General features: G+C 37.5%; 1 protein-coding gene across 1 annotated transcript; it reads right to left on the reverse strand.

Annotated features, from left to right (window-relative positions):
* Positions 1-117: 117 nt before the first annotated feature.
* Positions 118-16,884, reverse strand: vil1 (villin 1). Its single transcript, XM_017469805.3, has 21 exons — positions 16,810-16,884; positions 15,318-15,486; positions 12,107-12,211; positions 11,916-11,990; positions 11,589-11,785; positions 10,821-10,929; positions 10,168-10,278; positions 9,807-10,009; positions 9,565-9,643; positions 7,179-7,277; positions 6,831-6,984; positions 6,634-6,734; positions 4,739-4,876; positions 4,467-4,625; positions 3,212-3,391; positions 2,577-2,722; positions 2,347-2,491; positions 1,684-1,872; positions 1,501-1,569; positions 1,259-1,402; positions 118-702 (listed from the first exon to the last, which is right to left on the reverse strand). The coding sequence occupies exons 3-21, from the start codon at positions 12,185-12,187 to the stop codon at positions 589-591; spliced, it is 2,493 nt and encodes an 830-aa protein (XP_017325294.1). The 5' UTR covers positions 12,188-12,211; positions 15,318-15,486; positions 16,810-16,884; the 3' UTR covers positions 118-588.
* Between the last annotated feature and the right edge of the window lie 447 nt (positions 16,885-17,331).

Below are 17,331 nucleotides of genomic sequence, written 5' to 3' on the forward strand. Positions count from 1 at the left end.
GGAAGGAAGGAAGTGACATCAAGTGTATGTGTAGGCCTATGTGCTAATTATCTATGTGTGCTTGTGTTAAAAATATCAAACACAGCTTGGAATAATTAATGACATGAGATCTTGAAATATTAGTAAATTAGTATTAGTATTTTTATTGGCAGGTGTTAGGAAACACTGATATCCTTTAGTGTACATTATACATTTATTTGGCACAACAATCAATACAATCATATTCCATAGGTTCTTGGCCTTGAAATCTGTAAGGGACTGATGTGAAACTCCAGATTTATCCTATTTTTCAGCACAAATTCATGAATGTAAGAAAGACAGTACTGTGAAAAAGCTGCCTATCAACCAAATAGTTGTTAAATAGTCTATTCAGTTACTAGCCATTACTCGTACATCTTATTAAACAATCTATGTAAACGTCAAACTAGTCACGAAGCTTTATTAGTTTAAATTTTTCAAAAAAAGGAATTGTGTTTAAGTTAGTAAATTTTCTATATATGATACTTGAAAGAAAATGTATGTAAATAAACAGATTTATAATTTCACAATAGGGGCAGGCACAATGGCGAAGGATTCCTGTTGTCCCTCTTAAAACAGGCCCTTCTCTTTTTTTAGATTCTTCTGTTTCCACAAGGGCATGCAGTAGAAATCCATCCGTGAAACACCCAAGACTAAAGCGAAGTCATCTTCTGAGAGATATTCCTGAGGACAGAGACAAGTTGGAGACCATCTCATTGTCAGAAGTTAGAACGGTTAAATTATTTTATTCCACAGCATTGTTGAATTCTCAAATCTGATGGGTTGAGCAGCTTTAAAGGCAAGTCACAGGTTGCGTTCCTTCTAATACGCTATTGTTTTCATCGTAATTCACAGGGACTTGTATGGCAGATGCTCCACATAAGCTAAGGCTAATATTAAAAGAATAAAATATGTGTTGTTACTTAACAGTGGAAAACAGTTAAACAAATCACTGATACGGTGAAGTTTTCTTAAGGAGACATTTATTTAACATTTATGGAAGTGTCAGAGCTAAAGGTGAGAGAGAAGAACTGGTGTCTGGTGACAGAATGACTGTTTAAAACATGCTGTTATAGGAAAAACATCAGGTGGTAATGAACTGGGACACATCACACCATCCCATTTCCCTATAACAGCATGCACTGTTGTGTTTTATTACTTACATAAAGTTTGTCTGATCTGAGAATGAAGAACACAAGCAGTAGGATTTTATTTAGTTATGGGTACTTCATGTAAATACCTCTCTTCTGGCAGGGTCGACGCCTTCAGGCAGGTCCTCCACTGAGCAGTTCACCAGCTTGGATTTCGGATGCTTTGGCATTGTAGTGGGGGACATGGGGACTTTTCCAGAATTCTCTGAGAAGGTGTGCGAGTTGGTGAGGTCCTAAATTTACAACACACAGTCTGATGGTCACCAGAGCCGAATACCAGTCGAAACCTTCATTCACAAGTTTAATAATGAAAAACTACATTACAACCCACCACTGTAATCTTAATGATGTCTGTTGCATCTCCAAGCTCAGATTTCAGTTCCTCATAAGATTTTCCACTCTAAAAAAATCAGAGCACCTTTCAGTTTGAGATTATTACTGCTGTGGGATACATCATGTATGGAAAAATGAATAGTAATCTTAGTGAGTGTTAAACTTATTCAAATGTGCATACACTCCACATGTGAGGGTCCCAGGCAAGGAACCAGCCAGTGAAGGTAGGCGGCTCGAACCCCTGCTTGACCATGAGTATTGGTGTGTCTGGGTCACGTCCAGCAGGATGGCTTTTCAGGTACTCTTGTGCTGTAACCACAGATTCTTTCTTCTCTATGTCATTGGATCCTTTACCAATCCACAAGAATATCTGATGAATGGAGAAGTGCTTTCAGTTACAGCCTGATGACACACATTTATCACCCTATTAAATTTCAGCTATATTTTGGTTGCTTAGTTTGAAAGCTGAAAAAGTATACACTGAAATAATAATAATAAAAAAAAGCACTCCAAGCTTTTTTAGTGCAAAGGTTTTTACTAAAATCAACCAAATTTATTTTCTACTTTTTTTCAGCTGTGTCAGAGGTAACAGACCAATTACTCATACTCATGACCTTGGGATAATTATGGCTGTTGTTACGTTCATGATCTTTTATCTATCACTATCAATATACAGCATGAGCTTATATTCTATGATGATGTAGTTAGCTAGTTGTTAGATGTTTTTTGCATCTGGTGTAAAACCTACAAGCACAACATTTGTATGAAAAAGCCTTGATTTACACAGGATTATAAATCAGAAAATTCTGGTTAATTTCCTCCAGAAAGGAGTGAGACCACATACCTGGTCCCAGGTATCTAGCAGCATGATGTCATCCTCATCCAAGTCAGTCTGGTCAAAGTTTGTAATCTCAGTTGCAATGAATGTACCAGTCTGATTGGAGCACTCAAAGAGGCGGGGGCTAACCTGACTGGTTTCATCCTGCAGTCTAGTCATGAGAACAGAAAGCAGAGCTTAATTAAATGGACAGATTTTTAGGAATGCTGATATTTGTCTATTTTATGTCATTTCACCTTTTGCCACTGGCATACTGGGACTTTCCGCCAAGGTTCAACCAGAAATCAGCAGGTTCCTGACCCTCTGCTATGACGTGCTTCTCTCTCTTGGAAATGATGTCAGCCAGAGATTTCCCCATCTCTCTCTCATCCCCACTACAGCCCTAGAGGAAAATTGCATCCTGTGATTACACTTAGAGTTTACTATTCAGTCATCTTCAAGAACTGTTTTTTAGGTCATGGTGAATCAGGAGCCTATCCTAGGAACACTGGGTGCAAGGCAGGATACACCCAGGGTGGGATGGCAGGTCAATGCATCCACTGCACACTCCCATACACTAATTTACACTTAGGGTCAATTGCTGAAGCTGTGAGGCACAAACAGTAAATTCTTGACCATACAGACACTATGGACGTACCTGAAAGGCTTTTTTTTTTTTTTTTTTGCCAGAGAAGATTGCTAGTGACCAGGGCTTAAAACATAACATCTCAAAGTAAGGTTCAACTTGACAGACACACTTACTACACTTATATCACAAAAATTTCAAACACCTAATGTTCTAACTTAAATGTTCCTTAGTGTTAGAAGTAATACACCGTTGTTGCTGATCTCATTAAGTTGGAATTGAGACAAAGTTGGCATTGACACTGACCTTTCCATACCACAGGTAGCAACAGTTGGGGGTGCTGAGTACAAACACATCGTTGGAGTTGAGTGAGGAAGAGCGAGCAGACACCTCGACTGCACGTGTGTTGAACTCATTTGTGCCATGAACCTGGAATAGTCTTGGTCCTGATGGACCATAAGAAGAGTCGTCTCTAGAACTGCCTTCCTATGAATCAATAGAGAGTAGAAGTCGATTAAGACTACATTTTATTAAGCCAGACTGGTGTCAGCCAGAGAGAGAGAGAGAGAGAGATAGATAGAGAGAGAGAGAGAGAATATATCAAATATATACATAAATACATAAATATACAACATACAAATAAATATATAAAATATCTTAAAACCGAAACTGGATTTAATGACACTAACCAGAAGGCTACAAAAGTTTTAATATTTAGTCACATCAAATAAAACAAACAAAAATATTTTGATACGATTTGCCTTCATACCATTGCCACTGTAAATTATTTTTTGCCAACAATACCTTTGCTATTATTTGTTAATGATGATTATATAACAGTTCATATTGAATAGCAGCACTTGGCCTGCAGCCTTGTGCCTATAGTTGAATACTGATATTCAGTTCAGCTGCACTCTTGATTGTGCAATATTGCTGAAATGTAACTGTTAAAATGAATACATTTTTAAGTGTTTTAGTGCAAATGCAGAGGAAAGTAGAGAGGCCACTGAGTTGAGTAACTAATACAGTTATAGTTACAGTGCAGAGGTGTGTATATCATATGGGGGAAAAGAATTCTATTGATTTTGCTTCACCGTTAGGACTTTCTCACTCATGTTTGCATCAGGAATTCTATTTTTTTGTTCATAAATTGTAAATTAGAGGTGATTTTCCATTTCTCCCCAGGGATCATGAGCGATGCAAACATATACCCTCAACTGTATTGTATTCGATCATTTGTATTGTTTAATCAATATTATTGTATAATGAATCATTCAAAATATTCAGTAAAAAAACCTCCAATAAAAACTCAGCAAACATCCTATCGCTTTGTAAGTAAGTAATCAATTTTGATGTGCAGGAGGGATTTATGCCCAGTTCGTGTAAAAAACAAAATGTAAAACTACTTAATATCATTTTTTTTTGATTCTGTGAAGATACCACAGACAAATATGGTTGTTAATTTCGCCATCCTCTTAACCACACCTTTGGAGGTGCTGAGGCAAAATGAGTCATTCTGGTTTTGGAAGCCCCTAAAACTCTAGTCAGCTCTCATGCCCACCTCATAAATCACCATCTTGCCCTTGAAAATAGCCATAAGGTGCATGGGCTCCTTCCCCATAGGCACTCGAACTTGCACTGGTTCCCCATTATACTTCTGGTCCAGAATGACTGCTTGATATGCAGATGCTGTCAGTTCTGCCGTGCTTGCATGACGACCCTGAAACAATACAGTATGTAAACGGCTTGAACAAATATGACTAACCAGTGATTGTGAAAAGTAATATAATGAACAATGCACTGTGAAAGGTATGGGATAACATGTGCACATACTTGCCAAACGTAAAGAATGTAGTGCATTTTGTTATTGACTTCATATTTGTAGAGGATGAGGTAGCAGTCACCACCATAGAAGTGGCCGAGCCACTTTCTCTCCACAGAGACTAGTTCATTGTCCTGTATTCTCCATACCTGAAAGAAGAAATGGACATCTACTTGCTCAAACTGCATCTGGGCTGATTTCTTAACAGCACTTAACACACATCCACTTCTCCTTCTGATAATGGCACATGAATATAAACAGGATGGATGCCGTTGAATTTTAGAAAAATTATTTTAAAAGAAGATACAAGTACTATTTTATAAGGTACAAGTACTACTAGAGCTGATGCTGTTCCTCAAGATACAAGAAAAAACAATTATCTCTCTCTCTCTCTTTCTCTCTCTCGCTCTCTCTCTCTCTCTCTCTCTCTCTCTCTATATATATATATATATATATATATATATACACACACACACACACAGTGAAATCCCTTGTGTTGTGTTAGGAACATTTGAATAGTGTTGAATCAACTCCCAAATATATATATATATATATATATATATATATATATATATATATATATATATATATATATAGAGAGAGAGAGAGAGAGAGAGAGAGAGATAAAGACTCTTCTCCTCATTGTAACTGGAGTTTAGCTTAATGGTGTTCTTAGACCATTGCAGAGTACTGGATGGAGGCATCTGTTAACTACTGTAAATATAAGTCTAATTGTAATTGTGACTATTGTGCACTCATGGTCTGGATTCACTATTAATTCCTGTAATTTCCAAATAAACATTGTAATCATTTAGAATGTTGAACAGAGCCTGTGCTTGATGGTTGTATAGTCTGTTGTATTGTGTTGTGTATAGTCTATTGTCTGACTGTTTGCACTGTTGTCTGCTGCTGGTTTATGTTAACCAAGTTAAATGTAGCATTGTGTCCTGGAGAAACTATATTTCATTCCATACTCAACATGTCTGCGATAAGAAGGTATGACAATAAAGATGACTTTGACTTTTTGACCTGAACAGTTAATAACTATACAACTTTCATGTGCTGAAACCCCCAAACTTCATCATCACTGATTTTGACTTTGGTTCCAAAGAAGTGATGTTCACTATTTCACTCTATCATAATATTTGCTTACGACTTTATATTTTTATAGTGAGCATTAAATTCAAATACAGCTCTGTATGGAAAATGCAGTATTTTGGAAGGCCTAGTTTCTAGCGCCTGATGGTTATTAGATCATCTATAGAGTACCGACTCATCCTTAGTCATGTCACAATTTTAAATTCAGTTCATGTGGACTTTATCAATTGTCTTCCTTTTAGAAATATATAATATAGAAATAATTGTGTGTCAGATTCTGGATTTATGTTTAGTAGCCACATATAAGTTGTAATATTTTATGTCTAATATTTTAATCCTTTGTATTTAGAAGTCAAGTGAAGTAATATTTATATTGACTTGTGAAGACTTGTGAAGTAGTCCACAAAAATCAGATGGTAAGAAAAGATACAGGACACTTGCACCTTGAAAATAATGAAATGCCATTTTGGTATTAAAAATCCAGAATGAGTTGAAAATATGTATGTTACATACACAACTGTGTTTTGCTCCACTAATGTCAGTGCAGGTACATTAATTTTTAACCACAAAAATAGAAAATATGACAGAACCACAGCAAATTGGCAATATACCAATCTGATGGTCTATAGGTGTTTTTTGTTTGTAGAGTGTCTAAAGTGGACTATCCAAATACAGTATAACCCAATAATTTGTGACTGATTACGCAAATTACACAGATTAAGTCAGGACAACTGTAATCTAAATAACAATGATAAAGGTTATCTTTTATTGAAGATCTAGCTGGTTATATTTTTCAGTGGTTACTAACCTCGGCTTCACCAGACCCATCATCCACCATTTTCTGCTGAGCTGCTATATCAGGCCTGGCATGCATTGATGTGGCATCAAACTTTATCTGTTCAACCTTGGCTACAGAGAAAAATTTAAATGCATCTAGAACATTTTGGATATATTTGTACACTAGGTATCATTTTCTGTTAAATAATTAAGCTGTGCTTTGCTTACCTATTTTGCCTACAGTATGTGCTGTGCCCAGTCCAGTAGTTTGTCCCTTCACTGTCCATTTCTGGAAGAGCTGCTTGAACACTGCAGACTCCGAGCCATCATTTACTGTCTCCACGTAAGTGGATAGGGGATAACCTTTGGCCTTTTTGTATGCCTGAATGTGTAAGGATGTAAGAAAATACTATATATGTTTTTGCATATTGTGGGATTGTATTTATGAGGTCTGTGGGAAATTATTTTAAAAATAAAATTTGAAATTGCAGAACTAGCAAACTCACTATGTGAGTCAATTTAAGTACTGAAACTTCAGTCCCTTTTAAGGGCATGATGCTGAGATGTGTCTCTTACCTCAGCTTTCTGTAGTGATTCAGACCTCTCTCTTTTGGATGACTTCCGACCCTTCCAGATAAAGATACGTATTCCACCCTGATCCAGCAAATAGCAGTCCTGTCAAAGAGATTAGATATGTCTTTAATGTAATATGATATAAGCTCGGTAATGAATGACCATATCTATACTATGTGAATATTGTCGTGGGTGGAAGTTGCTTATCTATTATTCAGTCAGCCTTGTGGATCTCCTTTAAGACTTTGCAACATATTTATGGTGCTAACACTTGCATGGAGATACAAGTACATCACTATGTATTTAATGTGAATGTGCTTATTCCTTTTGTCTAGATTTACTTCCCTGTCTCACTTCTTAATTTGCCACTTTTTTTCACTGAAGACCACGGAGTTCAACTTTGACTATAACTATCACAACACTGCCTTGAAGGAGAAGTACGTTTGTTTCAATTCCCTCCCATTGAAAATTATCTTGGGGGACGATCTGTCTTTTGTAACTTTACAATGATCCTGTCATTGATTAAGGTATGGCTCTTATCTTTCTGCTCATTACTTTATGACCCTTGGAGACCTAGAAAATGCATGTGCATCTTCATAGGGTTTGACTTTTATGCAGTGTTACAGTCATTTATATCAGCATGGCCTTTGCACTAGGTTGTTCTCGCTCCCTGAGTTCGTGAAGCATTGTACTGTTGGCTAATCAGGCAGTAAGTTGTTGTAAGTCGTTGCAATTTGTAATCCAATCCTTAAAAACTAGACCAAAAACAAAATAAAACCAAAACACAGCTACACTATGGTAAAGTGGTTTCTCTTCAACAAGTTTGTGCATCTAGAATTATACTGTGAAATGTTCTAAACACACAGGGGCCTATTTTTAACAAAGGCTAGGACGTTGTCTTGAGCACATGAAATTGCTTCATACCTTGCTCACTTCCTATTACATGAGGAGTGTTGGCACAGAGCAATGTGAGGCCCATGAAAATACAGCACAAAAAGACAGCGCAAGGCAAGGTTTATTTTTTCAATGACTTTGCTAATAGAAATACTAGAACCACAGCTATTTTCAATATCTAATTCCTGTGTTGCAATCTGATACTGGGCCCTATTTTTATGATCTTCATGCAAGTACAGGCAATAACCTGGGGGGGGGGGGGGGGGGGGGGGGTCATTGTGAATTAGAATACATAAGAATGACAGAGGAGTGGTCATGAAGAGGAATCATGTTACTGTGATATCCAATCAAATTAGCTCCTCACAATCACTTAATAAGAAGAGTGTGTGTGCTGTGTTTCTTTTTTTTTTACATTTTAGAACTCACAATTATATTTTAGTGATGGAAACCACCATGTCTGACTTACAACAAATGTCCTTCCTGTTTTGTTTTTTTTGGTTTATTTTAGCCATTTTGTTGGTGCTCACATATCCGTGATCCTGTACAACATCGTGTTTATAATGGTTCATTCCTCATATCTATTATTGTGATACACTTGATGAGTCTGGCTTTTAATTAATTAATTAATGTTTGAAATACAGACTAATCCCTGGATTTATGTTTACGTATAAGTTGTCCTAACATTTTATATCTAATAATCCAGTCATTTGTATTTAGTAATTGGGTGAAGTAGCCTACTTCAGGTGACACCATCCATCCATTTTCTGTACTGCTTGTACTACACAGGGTCGCAGGGAACCTGGAGCCTATCCCAGGGCACTTGGGGCACGGGACACCCTGGACGGGGTGCCAACCCATCGTAGGGCACAATCACACACACACACACACACACACACACACACACTACAGACAATTTGGAAATGCCAATCAGCCTACAATGCATGTTTTTGGACTGGAGGATGAAACCAGAGAAAACCCCGAAGCACGGGGGAGAACATGTAACTCTGCGCACACAGGGCGGAGGCATGAATTGAACTCCCAACCCTGTAGGTGTGAAGCAAACGTGCTAACCACTTAGCCACCATGCCCCAATTGAAGTAAAACATATGCAGTGTATTCAAAATGACAGCATTGTTATCAAGTCCAAACAAGCTGAGGCCGGGTACTTTTACATACAGTATATTGCATTTAGTATATTTTATTCTTATTGTACTTATTTCATGTTATTGTGTATGTGTGTGTGTGTGTGTGTGTGTGCATGTGTGTATGTTTTGTATATCTTTCATCTTGTATTACGTTGGCGATTTAAGCATTTCAGTGTACATATGTCTTGACTTACTGTGCAAATGATAAATAAACTTGAACTTTTGACCTTGCAGTGTGAAACCAAACCTTTTCAGTCCATATAGCTCCTTTTAAGCTCTTTAAACTCTTTTACCATTTTGACACACTTTTAATAATGTTTTTTGGTTTGTTGTGTTAGTTAGTAACTTACGTCAGGATTCAGCAGGTCTTGTGTTAGCGGCTTCACAGCTACTTCCTGTACCACCAGATTGCCTTCAGCATCTGAAATGCTGCCCAACACAAATGCACAATTTAGTGCTCATGTAGTACAGGCATTAACGAATGGTTGCTTTGGAATCAAGAATAATAACTATGTAGTGGTATAGTTAGTGAACATTTAAAAGGATATTTGTAAATAGATTTGTATGTAAAATGCAATTTTAACAAACTTACTGAAATAGTTTGATGCTGGACTTCAGTTTTTCATCCACCACCTCATCAGCAATGGCTTCTTTAATGTTCCTTTTTTCACCCAAGGTCTGTTTCATCAGTTTCATGGCCTCCTCAGAAGAGCTCTCATTATCTCCCTCCACCACTGTTACCTGTGCTCGACCGCCTCTCTCTCGGTCACGGATATCTTTCGCCAAATTCATTCCCTACATGTAAATAAACAGTTAATTCTCTATCACTGTCTCACCAGAAATTGAGAAGGCTTTACTTGATTTGCACTCTTCATATTCTTTCTGTTTATACTGTTTAAATCTACTATATATAGCTAACACACCTGCTTGCTGAGCTAATAGTAACTGTTTACCTTTAGCCTTTCCAGCCGATTGCTATGCGGGCCATTCCACTGGATAATGAGGTTCCCCAGGTCCAATAGGAACACATCGCCTTTATTAAAGCTGTTCCAGCTCATATCCACCTGAGCACAGAGCAAAACAGCTTTGCACAGAATGTCCTCCATTTATTTTTAATATCTGTTAGATGACTGTTGGATTAAACAGAGTATTAAATATAATTATGTGTATGTTTTTAGCATTCATTCTTCACCCCATTGTTTCCCTTACTTTTAAAATCACTCTTCTTTGTGGCCTATTCTTTTTTATGTATGTAAATAAGTGAAAACAGTGTTAAAAAAGGCATATGTGAATCCTCAAGACATTCTGATTTGACCAGAGACTCTTACTGTATAGAAAATTTCACTAATACTGCATGCTGTATCATATGTGTGTATATTTGACTGCAGCATGATCTTTCCTTATATGATCATAAGCTCATGGATTGCTTATGTGTCTTAAAGCTAGTCAAACTTCAGATTTTTTTTTTTTAGACACTAGGAATGAAGGGTTCAGACTTGTAGCAGCTCTTCTGACATTTACATATTTGAAATTATCACTCCTCTGGTTAAATTCCACACAGACCTTTCACTTCCTGTGTCATGATGGAGTGTGAAACTTATCTCACCTCCCCCGCCACCACATTCTTCTTGCCCTTGACATGCAGCAGTCTGCGGACGTTGTAAGTGTTGGTTTCTACTTGCTTCATCCCCGAAGCTACTCCACCCTTCTTATAACTGTGGGAAAGAGGATGTAGTGTGTCTTAATGTGGTTATTTTATCTTTGTCACAGTGATGTAAATGTAGAATTCACTATTCATCTTAGATCATCCCACAAAAAAAGTATTGATTGTGGTCTACTTCTTGAAACAGTAGTGGTCATCTTGTCTCTGACTGTTTTCAGTAAGAGCTGGATGAGCTACAACTTATCTTTTTCTCATTCCACTCCCCCCCCCCTCAATTCAGGTCTTACAAAGCACATCAAACTGACTTTCTCTTTCTGACTGGAGAGCAATAAATGAAAACTCAACATTGACAGAATTGAACGGAGGTATTTCTGGACCTTCCAGTCACCAGCACCAGTCATCCCAATTCCTCCAATCACAATTCATCAGCTGCTAGATCCTGCAGATTTCATCTTTTTAATAACTGAAGAATATTACTTTCTGATCTATGGAGATTCTACCTTAAATTCGAGCACAAAGTTTAGTCATCTCCAGATTGGATTACTGCAACTGTCTACTTCCTAGTATCCCTTCAAATGCTACAGTACATTTTGTCAAATTAAAAAATTTCCTTGCATTCTAGTCAGGACTCTTCACTGGATTATCCAAATGTCTTGATTCAGAACTACGCACCCACTCACTCTCTGAGTGCTAATCTGTGAAAGGCCTTACATGATGCCTTGTTTGAAATAGCCTTGGAATTTGGGGCTCTCATAGCCCTGGGTCTCCCGATGTTGCACTGCGACGCCCCCCAGGTGGTCATCCATCATGGTAGTGTAAATGGCTGCAGCCCCTTGCTCATCCACGGAAGTCGCCTTGCCCAGCCAGTAGTGAATGTCATAGGTGAAGGTGCTGCTGGTCTTTTGTGTCTGATTGAAGACATGTCACAGTCAGCACTCTGTTTGAAATTGTGTACTGAGTGAGTTTTTTTTTTTAAAGGTTTTTAGTAGTGATTAATCACATTCATTACTTAGCTGATATCTTGCAGTAAATACGTACATGTAATATTAAATAGCTGTCGCCCTCATAAAACTGTCCATATGTTTTAGATGGGCAAGGCACCAGCTCCATTTTCTGTCCATGATAAAACAGAGATCTGATAAGTGATGTGTTAAACACGAACATGAACATTTCTCTAGCTCGAATTTTAAACTCAAACGACTAAGCAGACTTCTGTGTTCAAACCTCACCTCTACTCTCCATATCTGCAGCCCTGGTGTGGTTTTATTGAGGACTTTTTTAACGTCGGTCTTTGTTTGGACTTGTGGCATGATGCCAGCTGCAGAATCAGGAACCTGAGATAGGAGATGAGAAAATCATTACACTGATGAGAAATCTTTTTTTTTTTAAGAAATGGAAGTTCCACAAAATAAGATAATCAACCGAGTATATAAGGCTGACATTTTACTGTAGCAGTTTTCAACTGCTTGTACACGAGGTCTTTCTCACTCCTCACAGTGACAATCTTGCTTTCACGGGTTGTTATAATAAACAAACCACTGTCTTTGCAGAGATTCCATGGGTGTTCTCTGTGCCAATGCATGTAGGTTTCCTCCCACCTCACAAAAACATGACACTAGATCGATGGTCTAAGGTAAATCCCCCCTAGGTGTGAATGAGTGTGTGAATGTATGTGTGCGTGGTGCTCTGCAACAGACTTACATTTCACGCCTGAAAGTGAGTGAGAATGCTGTAGCATGGAAAAACTGAAAATGTTACCAATTCAGCACCATTTCGGTGAGTTAAATAATTATAAACTTTCATTTTACAGAGATTAAATCAGTTGTGCTTTTTATATAGAACTTTTTATTTGTCTATAACTGTTTTTTTTACCATGTGTGCATATGATGTTGGCATTAATTAAAACACTGCCTTTCTGACGTGATTTTATTTATATACCATTTTAAACAATAGACATCGTCACAAAGCAGCTTTACAGCAATCCAGATGTAGACGTAGATCCCTATTGAACAAGCCAGAGGCGACACTGGCAAGAAAACTCTACCTTCTTCTGGGTGACATTGGATAGTGGGACTACAAGTCATTACAGTACACTTGTGTCGAAGCGTAAAGGAAAACAATACTGAGTGTGTTGAAAGGATGTTCAGTATGAGCATATTGTAAACAGGAGACTTAAGATGAGTACAGGAGAGTCTTTATGATTACAGCAGCAGTTCCAAGGCACAAGTGTAGAGTATTCAGCGTAGAGTATTTGCTGAAGCAAGGGTGAATCTTTGGTTTCATATTCTGTGACGTTTCAGTATTTATGGTCTCGAAGGTGAATGATCAGCTACAGCAAGAGGGCAAAAGTGCAGTGACTCAAAGCAAAAGTAAGACTTTAATCGTAGTATTAATTATCATGTATTTGACAGTTGTAATTTTATAAAAGTTATTTCCAAATTACAACACTTACTCCTTTTTGAGTCACAGGCACAAAAATATGTGTGACTGGGCTGACCATGGAAATAACCTTCTAACTTCTGCATTTCAATCATTGCTTTTCTGCAGCTGTTTAACTGTAATCATGATCGATGTAAAGCATGAGCAATGGTCATATGTGTGTGTGTGTCATGATAATTGTGTAATGATAAATATAAAAATAGTATATATGTAAATAGTGTTTCTGAAATGTAGTGCCCTTTAAAAAAAAAAACCACAGGGAGGATGATACAGTTTGTAAACCTCTTTCACAGGAACTAAAGTTGATGATGAACTGAAAGCTGTAAAGTGTTACCACAGTGTTTGTTTAGTGCATCCCTTGTGTGTGCACACACTACCCAGCTGTTTCAATATGCTGTGGCTCATATATTTAGTAATAGTTAATTTAATTGAGCTCACACTGTATCTCTTGTTCAGTCTCACATCCGCTCTCACCCACCCTCAGGCCTCAAAACCACAAGCAACGCCTAATCTTTTCCCTAATGTTCTCTGTTTTTGTTGATGGAACCTTTGAGACAGTTGAGTTGATAATGTTTGAGTTTGAATCAGTCTAAATTTCCACTGTATAATAGACCTACATTAACTGTTCCTTCTGTCACAGTGTTAGTCAGAAGCTTACAAGAGACAGCTGTCCAATATTGTATTGGGCATGTCTAAACTCCAGGTTTAAAAGTCCGAGGATGGCATCATGTAATAACGTCTAGTTATATTATTTTCTATTTGATGAGATTATATAGTCCAAAAGACAAAATCTAATCTAAAATGATATAATCAAGCATAAGGATGTTGCTAATTTAGACTTAAGTAAGTGCTTATTCACTATGAAAGTGTCAAAGCCTTTCAGTCAAGCTAAACTAAACCATCACTGACTGTGTTTTAAAGAATTGATATTTGGGTAGCATAAATTCCATCTGTACTCTAGGAACGCAAGAACAAAGAGGTCCTGTCAAGCTTTAGAATTATGATAATGTTTATGGTTTAATTGCCCTACACACCATTTGTATACTACCCTGGCTGCAGTGACTTAGTAGTGGGCTGATCTTATGGTTGCATTGGAAATCCCTCTCTAATGTGGGCGGGACCGAGCTGCTGATGAAATGACAGATGGACTTACTGACTTCAGCATGACGGCCTCCCTACTTAAGAAATACTTCAAACAACACAATGTCATTCCATCAAACATATCACGTAATTTGTCATGGTGTTAAATGGTATTTGTGTAGTTCTATCAGGATACTTTGTTTGGAGCTTGATGTGATCTGGTTTGATTGCCGCCTACTTGTAATTCTGCCGCCTCCATCTTGTAGTCCAATCTTTCTCAACTGGACTCTAAATAAGCTCTAAACTTGGGTTTTTCCTAAATAAACATCATTAGATTCTGTTGATGTCCAAGTCCTTATGTACAAGAGTTAGATATTAGGTCTTTAAGATACAGTCAATCTATTTTTTCTTCATTTGTGATTATATGCCGACTTTGTAACAACTGCAGCATGGTCACACCCTTAACAAATGGCGTTCAAAAACTGTCGGTGCTGACAACAGGATTGTTTTATTCGTCACCACAACAAAATGTAGATTAATATAACACTTTCAGCAAAATGCTCAGACGGCACAGCCACATAATTCTTACAAAACACAGTTCTGAGGCATTTTCTATGGATGTAAGCTCGTTATCATTATTTTATGATTGCAATACCGCGTAAGCGCTGATGCGACCTTTTCCAGCCTTAAACAAAATGGAAATAACTTTTAAAATTTACTGCAGTTTTCCTGAACAAATACCTGAATAGACATGCAGGATATGTATTCCAGTAATCTGGCATACATTTACATCAGATACTTATGTACTCATGCACATATCTATAGCTGATTTGAGTGATCATTAAGCTAACTAGAAATGATTAGAAATGCATCTTTTGGAGAGCACCACAGAAGTGAACTCACCTGCAAAGAGATACTTACCTAGAAAGAGACAGACAGCAGAGAAGTGCTACAGGATTGAACAGATGGCGTCGGAGTGGCCGTAATGCTCGCTCCCTAGTTTACAGCCCCTGTACTTTGCCTCTCGGCCTTGCTGTCTTTTTCCAACCACTCAGGGTGATGCTTGCCTTTTATGGTGAGTGCAAGGGATCTGCATACAGGTGTGTGTGTGTGTATATTTATTGACAGGCAATACCTAGGAACTTTATAGCCTCTACTGTAATTGTAGTTAGCAATAGAGGAATTAAAGCATTTTTCCCCTTTAAAGTTTGTGCAGATCCAGGATTCGATATTGATAAACAACTAAATATTATGTTTAGAAAACTGTGCGATCTTGCTGTCTTTGTTTGATGTAGTTTTGAATAAGATGCTACAAAGCACCAATAATGGATTTCTTAGCTATAACAATTATCAACCTCAGGCCCAACAGTGAAGGCAAAAAAAACAACACCAACAACAAACAACCCCCCGCCCAAAAACAAACAAACAAACAAACAAACAAACAAAACCCCAATCCCCTACTACACGATTTCTGAACTTGACAGTGAACCTTATCATGTGACTGATTGTTTTACGTTTGCCATCCATCAAGGTTTCTTCAGGGTATGATTAGTATTAATAACTATTCTTATTAGCAATGTCTGTACACTATAGTGCATGAATGCACTGGAAAACATATTATGTTATTCAGGTATTATAATCTGTTCGGCACTATTCTAAATGTCAGTAAGTGATCACTCATTCCACATAATTAAAACTCTGAATATAACTTTGCAATCAAAATAATTGTACAGGAAAACCCAACAACACAAATGCACTCACATGCCATGTCAAATCTGCATCTGATATTGTGATATCAGAATTCTTACAATTCCTTTTCAAATTGTCTACAAAGTTTGCTTAGATCTATTTAACTTGATTTCAGTCATTCATATTACCATGCCAATGCCTTGAATTATATGCTTTGCAAAAATAAATGCATTTTCTTAAACCTCAGGAATTAACTCAGTAATTACACCTTTTTGTTGTTTTTGCAGAATTGTTAAGCATGGTTCAGGCTTCAGATGGGAAAACAGTCGGGCTAAAATGGACTGCTTGTGTGTTTGTGAGATGTACAGTGATGCAGTGTGTTTGCCTCAGCTTTTGTTCTGCACAACTCATGCAGCAACGTGAACATGACAACACTGGATCCCTTGTGAATGACGCTGTTCGCGAGAGGTGCTTTGGGAAACATATTGAGAGTAACTTTTCGGATTTAGAACTTCCAAGCTATTCAGCAACCTCTGACCTTACCACACACTGATGTTGGGCACAAAAGCTTATAATGATGACCTGATAACTAATCACACCTACACAGACTTCCTTTGTTGCTCTAAAAGACTACCTAAAGAAATTGCTTACTGTACCAAAAATGCTAATCCAATTTTTTTTAGCTACAATTTTTAAAAAAATGATATGAGAATAATTTTCCTACCTGATTCTGGGACAGTGAATGTGTGTATGTGTGTCTCCTTGGCAGCAGAGTCTCAGCTTGTTTCACTATCTGTTTATGAACTTCAGCCTTCAGTACACCACAATGTCTCTTCTGATCCTCAGATTCATTAACTAGTTCTGCCGTGGAGGACTGCCAGGGCAGGGCTCATAGCTGAGCTGTGGCCACTGGTGCCGCACAGACCCTTTCCCCTTTCATTACATAATTCACTCATTAGCTTCATGCCTCTCTTTTGTATGTTTTGCACTGAGATGTGATCATTAATGTAGAAACAACCAAATGTGCACTTTATTTTAAACAGTAGGCAAATCAATACATCTGTGTATTATTAACCCAGTAAACCCCTCATTCCTCACCTTTCTAATTAGTTTTCACTGGCTAATTCATAATAGTTACTGAGTAATATGCTCTAAGATACAGAATAACCGAATATTAAACTTTGAGTCAACATTTTATGACTTTCTGACTTCTATCATCTTGGTTGATGTTTCCACTCCAGAGGAA

This window comes from Ictalurus punctatus, chromosome 6 (assembly GCF_001660625.3).
Source record: "Ictalurus punctatus breed USDA103 chromosome 6, Coco_2.0, whole genome shotgun sequence".
NCBI lineage: Eukaryota > Metazoa > Chordata > Actinopteri > Siluriformes > Ictaluridae > Ictalurus > Ictalurus punctatus.